This window comes from Zingiber officinale, chromosome 1B (genome assembly GCF_018446385.1).
Source record: "Zingiber officinale cultivar Zhangliang chromosome 1B, Zo_v1.1, whole genome shotgun sequence".
In the NCBI taxonomy this organism is placed as follows: domain Eukaryota; kingdom Viridiplantae; phylum Streptophyta; class Magnoliopsida; order Zingiberales; family Zingiberaceae; genus Zingiber; species Zingiber officinale.
This window is the reverse complement of record NC_055986.1, coordinates 63355201-63362848: the sequence shown is the minus strand read 5'-3', so window position 1 is coordinate 63362848 and position 7648 is coordinate 63355201. Positions and strand designations below refer to the sequence as shown.

Below are 7648 nucleotides of genomic sequence, written 5' to 3'. Positions count from 1 at the left end.
GTCCAAGTATGGAAGCTTGGCACATGGAAAGACGGAGAGGGCACGGTAGTTCGTTCTCCGGACTGTGGTCAGAGAGGGCTTGGTAGCTCGTTCTCTAGACCGGATGTGGAAAGTCCTGGTGAGTGAAGCCAGGTGAAAATCTTAGCGAGTGAAGCTAGGTGAAAGTGAAAGTCCTGGTGAGTGAAGCAGGCAGTTAGAAAGTCCTGGTGAGTGAAGCCGGGGAAGGGAGAAGCCAGGCGGTTGGGAAGTCCCGGTGAGTAAAGCCGGGCAGATTGGAAATCCTGGTGGAAGCCGGTGAAAACCCTAGTGAGTGAAGCTAGGTGAAAGTCCAGGTAAGTGAGGCACGGGGAAAATCCAGATGGATCAAGGGTGATCGGACATCTGGTGATGGGAAGTCCAAGTAGGTCATAGGAGTGACCGGATACTTGGTACGGAGAGAAAAGTCTAAGTGGGTCAAAGGGATTGACCGGACACTTAGCGGGGAGTCCTAGCAGGTCAAGGGAGTGACCGGATGCTAGGCGCAATGTACCAACAGGTCAAGATTGATCAGATGTTGGTTTGGACTTGGTTTCGGCGAAAACCATGAGCTGGATCGATCTGGTGATCGATCCAGTGATACCAAGAATATTCTGATCGGTCTGGTGACCGATCAGTAACACATCAGTAGCATATTGTGTGTTAACTGATCGGTCTGGTGACCGATCAGGAGTCGATCAGAAGCCGAACAGGAGCGAGGCGCAAGAGGGGCTGATCGGTCTGGGGAAAGCCTGATCGGTCCCCAGACCGATCAGGAAGTTCCCTGATCGGTCTGTGGACCGATCAGGAAGTTACGGCTAGATTTCTTCTGTGCTTCTTTCTCCGCAGGTATCAAAGGAGGCTGAGAGCTTCTACATTTGCTTCTTCTTCTTCCTTGGATTGAAGCTTCTGCTTCTGTGCTCTGAGGTTCTGAGAAGCTTCGCGTGAGCTTCCAGTCGTCGATCAGCTGCTGCAGTTGGGTTGTGAAGTTGCTGCTTCATCGCCTCCGGTCGACAGAGAAGGCAAGCGAGTGTTGCATTCATATTGTTGTTTGTATTTGCTTCTTGCTTTCCTTGTACTTCTTTCTTGTTGTTACAAGTATTGTGGCGAGGTTTCTCCACCCACAAGGAGCATTTATTAGCCGGTTCTCCGGGGACTCATCCACCGACGGATTGATAGGCTTCGTCCACCTTACGGACACGCCGAGGAGTAGGAGTTTATCTCCGAACCTCGTTACATCGGTTTGTTTGAGGTTTGTCTTCTTTCCCTTTCGTTTATGTGTTTATTTTCCGCTGCGCTAACACGTTTTGTAGAAAGAAACGACGATTTGGGGTCGGCTATTCACACCCCCCTCTCTAGCCTCCGTACGAAGGATCCTAACATGATGGAAGAGATTGAATAGAGAGAAAGTGTAATAATGAGAGAGAAAGTGTAATGAGAAAAAAAAGAGGAAAGAGAGTGTGATAGGAGAGATTAAGGAGAGAGAAAGTGTGTGATAAAATGATGAGAGAGAAAATATGATGAGAGAGAACAAGGAGAGAAAAGTGATATGAAAGAAAAAATAAATAAATATATTTTGATATTAAGGGAGAAAATTTTAGTTTTAGGTCAAGGGTATTTTTGGAATAAGGGAATATTTTGATTGATGAAAATAGGGTAATAACTCATCGAAGGAGAGGTACATGAGAATGAGTTATTACCCAATTTCAAGGATTCATTCTCTTATTTTTATTCCTATTCCTATTCCTATTTCTATAATCTAAACATTAACAATGACAATCAATGATTACCATTTCCATTTCCCACTCCTATTCCCTTAAACCAAACACCCCCTTAGTCTAACTAAATTCGTTATAAAAATTTACTCGACTAATTTACTTTAATGGGTTTCACATTGAACCCGTTATACAACCCATTAACCCAAATCAATAATATTGGCGTCTCTGGCGCCAAATATTTGGCCATGCCTTCCCGCTACGCTTCCCCGCCAAATACCCATTTAGCGCCTTTGCTCCTCGCCTCAAATGCCCTTCCCATCTCTCACTTCTTCTCACCTCACGTCGCCATGGATTTCTCCGCTATCGCTTCCAAGCTTGGACTCCCAAGTTCCAAGCACCTGATCCGTAAGGCCGACGAGCTTCGCCGCCTCTCCGACGTCCAATTTCATTCCTCCGTCATCGGCGTCGTATGATCTCCCCTCTTCCCTTACTCCATCTCCTTTATATCTAATAGATTGTTGTTTTCCCCACAGGGCGAGGTCACCAAGGCTATCATCTGTTTGGAGCTCGCGGCATCGAGGTATCTACATGGCTCCTCATCTGTTTGTTCCATTCACCTTCTGTTACCTCGGTACCAAACATAATCCTTCTTGATCGGAAATTATAGGTTTGACATGGTATTTGATCGGCAAAGTGCAATAAAGATGAGTGGGATGTCAGAAAAGGCTTACATGAGATCGCTTAATGCCATGCAGAATGGAATTGACATCAAGTGGGTTTCTTTCAAATTTTATACCCATTACATTCATTATCCTTTTGCAAATCGCTCAGATATTCACGTGTGCTTTCTTTTAGGCCAAGTTTGGATGTTCGGCAGCTTGCTATTCAGTTTGGTTGTGTTAGGCTCATTCCATTTGTACAGAAGGGTTTGTCTCTGTAAGATCTGAATTCTTTCTGCATTCTCTCCAACTCTGTTGAAGTAACAAATATAATCATTCTAATTACCTTTTTTCCCCCTCATTTATCCTATTCTCCTTAAGCAACTTTACTCAGTTGATTTCTCGCAAATTCTTAGCATCTATCTTATTTTTTTTTTTTAATTTTCTTGAAACCTTTCTTTTTAGCTTTGCTTAATCTTGAGCTTCTGTCTTCTTCTAAACTTTTTTACTCGTTTATTGAGTCTGGAATCATTGGATTAGCTTGAAATGAATTTAAATTTGATTAGTCCCAAGACTCAAACATTAGATATTTTGTTCATTTAAAACGCTCAAACACTCTGATGTTGGGATCGTACTAAGGAGACAAGTATACTGTCAACAGGTTGAAAGAGACCACTGCTTTATATGAACTATTCTATATAGATCCTCTAACTTGAATTTGTTCACTTTTTTTAAGAATGTCAAAGAGACTTGTAAAATTTTATTTAGATATTTTTATTTTCACAATCTATTTGTTCATATGGTTATTAATAGCAAGCTTGTAATGGAAAGCTAGCTGCTCAATCTTCCCTTGACCATATCCTTATACTGTTATTCTATAGCTACAAGGACCGGTTTTTGGCAGTGCTCCCACCTTCTCGTCGAGCAACCACTAATTTTAATCGTCCAGTATTTACAGCAGTTGCCTTCTATTTGTGTGCTAAAAGACATAAGGTAACACAATGTATGTTCCTTGTTTTTCTTCTGCATATTTGTTTATAAGTTTTTTTTTTTTTTGTGTTTGACAGCTGAAGGTTGACAAGATGAGGTTGATAGAGTTATCTGGCACATCTGAAACTGAGTTTTCTACTGTAAGCGAGATGCCATCCATTAAATATCAATTTTGTATAATTTTTCTCTTTCAGTTGTATTGTATATATGCTTTTTTCACCTGTTATAGGTTTCAACTTCTATGCGTGATCTCTGCTTTGATGTTTTTGGGATTTCAAAGGAAAAGAAGGATCCCAAACTTGTGAAGGGTCATAGAGGTGTGTTAGCCTTGCTGTGTATATTGAATACTTTTGTATGTCAAAGAGTTGGTATCAAGTTGATAATACATATTTCAATTATCAGAGCTTTTAGATGCCCTACCTAGCAAAAGGAGACATGATGATGAATGTGATTCCTTTTCTGATGATTCTTCTTTAAACGAGGTAGGTCTTAATTTGATTATCATATAAAATGAATAACTTGGAAATATTTGGTTCTATATTTCATCTTATCAGTTGTTTCTAAATTGCAAAAAATTTATCATTCAAGTGGGGTGAAACATATCCATTTGAAACCTCTAATTCTATTTTTAGTTTTTTACTAAGTTGACTCTGGCATTTTTTATTGTTTATTATCATTATTTTTTTGAGACTTCATACATCTTCAAGTGATCATTTGGAAATTGGTTCACTTGCATTTTCAGTTACATGAGTTTATACTAGGTTTTATGTTTCATAATAAATATTTCTCCTTTGTTAGTCTTAGTTATATGATGACATCCTAGCAATACTTTTTCTCAAAACCTATTAGCTTGGTTTCACACCTATGAAATGAGAAATTGTCAAGAATCTTGATGGAAGTTATGACACCTTGGTAAAAGTCACTATTATCATATCTTTATGTTCGCTAATTAAGCTTGACTAAGTTCATTTAAAGTGCTAATCCGTAGTTAAGGTTTAATTGTTTTTATTCCTATCCTGTCATGAAAAAACTAAAGTGCTTATTAGTTAAGAATTGTAATGCAACACAAGAAGAGAAATTGAATCCTATAAGAAGGTTTGTGGGCTAGAAATCTGAAATTAAATGGTGAAAAAGTGTAGAAAGATTGTAGAAACTTAAGTATCACACCTAAGGATTCCTTGGCATCACACCATAAGGAGATTGCATCTCACAACCTAAAAGAATCCTCAAAACTCTATTTCTATTTCATATCCTACTAATACAACATAAATATTTATACTAGTAGATGGACTCGTAAAAATCATAAAAGACTCACATAAGAAACATAAAAGACTTGTAAAGATACTTAGTAAATATAAAGACTCATCAAGACTCACATAGGAAGCATAAAATACTTAAATAGAAAATATAAAAACTGATCAAGACTCACATGTGAAATATAAATTGCTCATAAAGATTCTTAGTTGATCCTTTAATTTTTCAAGTATTTGGAATTGTTGGAATTTTATAGTTGACTTTTGACTTTCAAATTTTCACTTCAAAACTTTAAAAATGTTGGATTTTATATGATTTGTCAAATATGCTCATCATTTTCCAAAGTATGCCAAATTAAAAGTTGGATTTTGAAATCTTTATTTTGGAAATTTTGGCATGCACCACTAAGTAAAGAATCTTGGTGGTGGAATGAGAAAGTATAAGAGAAAGTGAAGGAAAAACAAATAGCTTATAATAAAAAAATATACAATAGTCAAGAAAGAAGTTAAGAAAGTAGTGAGTGAAGCAAAAAATGAAACTTTTGAACGATTATATTAAAAATTAGATACAAAAGAAGGGGAAAGAGATATTTATAGAATATCTAAAGTGAGAGAAAGGAAAACAAGAGATCTTAGCCAAATAAAATGTATTAAAGATGAATGTAATAGAGTATTAGTAAACGATAAAGAAATAAAAGAGCGGTGGAAGAGGTATTTTCATTAACTTTTTAATGAAGGTTTAGATGACCAACTTAACTTGGATAATTTAAGTAGGTCAAATGAGCATAGAAATTTTAATTTTTATTGTAGATTTTAAATTTTAGAAGTAAAACAAACTTTAAATGAGATGCACAATGGAAAAGTTGTTGGATCATATGATATTCTGATGGAAGTATGAAAGTGCTTAAGGAAATAAGATATTGAATGACTTATAAAATTATTTAACATGATATTGAAGGAAAAAATAATAAAAAAAAGATTAAGGAAGGAGATCATAGTGATAGAAAATCATATATGGAAAGTCGACAATAGAAGCTATACATTTTAGACAATTAATTAAAAAATATTGAGAGCAAAAACAAGATCTACATATGATATTTATTGATTTAGAAAAAGCTTATGATAGAGTTCTAAGAGAAATTATATGGAGAATTTTAGAAAAGAGAGGTGTTAGCATAACATATATTGAACTAATTAAGGATATGTATAAGGATGTAATGACCAGAGTAAAGACTTCAGTCGGAGTAACTGAAACATTTTCAATAAAGATAGAGTTACATCAAGGATTAGTCCTAAGTCCCTATCTTTTTACACTAATTTTGGATGAACTCATTGCGCACATGCACCACGATACTCTGACTGCAAACAGCATAAGCTTTTACTCTTTCACGATTTTAGTTTAGCATTTATTCTTTCACGTCTTTATGGATTTGATGAAGATTGATTGTTTAGGAGGATCTTCCATGCACTTGATTGGCAATGCAATATTAATGGAGCTGCTCAACAATAATATTGTTTGAGCTAGATAGATTTTTCTTGCTCAAATTAGAATTAGTTATTCCCATATCTATTCTTGCTTTATTTGACTTCAGTTGTATTTTGGCTTTAGTTTGTTTTTGTGAATAATTGAGTTCAAAGACTTGAATTTTGAGTTATCAAGAGTTGAAGGCTTAGCTATTATTAACTTAGTGCCTTCCTCTATTTTAAGGTTCTAGCTTAATTTCTTCTCTTTTTGTATCAATTGTTGTTCGTTTGCCTTAGATTTACTTTTATCGCTTCAAGTTTTATGAGTAATGCTTGTGAAATCTTAATGATGTGGTATTATTATCCATGCAGGAGCTTAAATTGAGTTTTGAGTCATCTTGACAATTCCTGAATACAAAGTCTTTAAGTATTTTTATTAAAAATGGTGAATGCCAATATGGATTCAGTTCTTAAATATTTTGATAATTAAATGTTGATAATTGTATCAATTTTGACAATTAAGGTTATATCAGCCACAGCCATGTTTCATGACTTTGTTATTCTCGGGCATTGTCAGCACAAATATATATTTTTATTTTCTTGCTTATCTTGTTCAAACAAACTAGAATACTGGTTTGTGTTGAATGCTGTCAATTTAGCTTGTGTAGGCTACTGAATGTTGCTGTGACATAAAATTAAACTGGATAATTTGGTGGCATAACTCGGATCTATGATCTGCAGCTGTCGAGCTACAAGAGGCACAAAAAGATGGAGAAAGAATCTTATGAAAAATGGAAGGTTTCGGTCATTTCCTCTAACAAGAAAGAGAAGACAGGTATAGCACTATTTAAACTATGTAGTATAATTCGTAGCCTGCTAAATTATAAGGCAGCTCAAGAATATGTTTTTTAATATTATTTTATTTTATTTTTTTGCAGCTTCCCTTAAGGGAAAGAAGCAAGCAAAGCTCAATTTTACTGCAAAATCTCCAACCTCTGTTACATTAGAAGCCATGTAATCTAAGAATCGTTTGTCACATCTTGGATGATTAACAACAAGGCGATTCAATCATATCTTTTTGATCAAAGCTTTTGAAGCTGCACCAGAACAATCATTTTATTTGAGGGAGTTTGGTTTTTATTTTATAAAGATGTATTTTGGTTTCTAGCTTTCTGTGTTTCAACAAACTATTTATTTATATTCAAGATGCAGTTTTTGTATCATTGATCTAACTCAAGTGCAACTAGCTATACAGAGTGTGCAGCTTTGTAAAGTATATTATAGCTCTTTGAATGAGATAGTTGGGGGGTAGGTTTGACCAATGTGAATGATATGCTTTTGAATACTTTTGATAAAAAAAATACCTTTCATCTGAATTTGCTTTTAACCCTTGAAGTAGATATTTGCTGTCCAAGAATCACCACCAGGATTATATTTGATGTGTTCTAGCAAGGGTGTTCTAGATGAGTTTTTGTTGTTAGAGACCATGTGAGCAATTAAGGCAATCCAAAAATGCCTTCAGAAGTCCTCCAAAAGCAATCAAAATCTC

General features: G+C 35.7%; 1 protein-coding gene across 1 annotated transcript; it reads left to right on the top strand.

The window, feature by feature from the left end:
- Nucleotides 1-2007: 2007 nt before the first annotated feature.
- LOC121969438 (origin of replication complex subunit 6-like) lies at nucleotides 2008-7322 on the top strand. Its single transcript, XM_042519584.1, has 10 exons — nucleotides 2008-2200; nucleotides 2267-2313; nucleotides 2401-2505; nucleotides 2589-2669; nucleotides 3274-3385; nucleotides 3460-3522; nucleotides 3612-3699; nucleotides 3785-3864; nucleotides 6841-6934; nucleotides 7038-7322. Exons 1-10 carry the CDS (start codon nucleotides 2081-2083, stop codon nucleotides 7115-7117), a joined length of 870 nt encoding a protein of 289 aa, XP_042375518.1. The 5' UTR covers nucleotides 2008-2080; the 3' UTR covers nucleotides 7118-7322.
- Nucleotides 7323-7648: the final 326 nt, after the last annotated feature.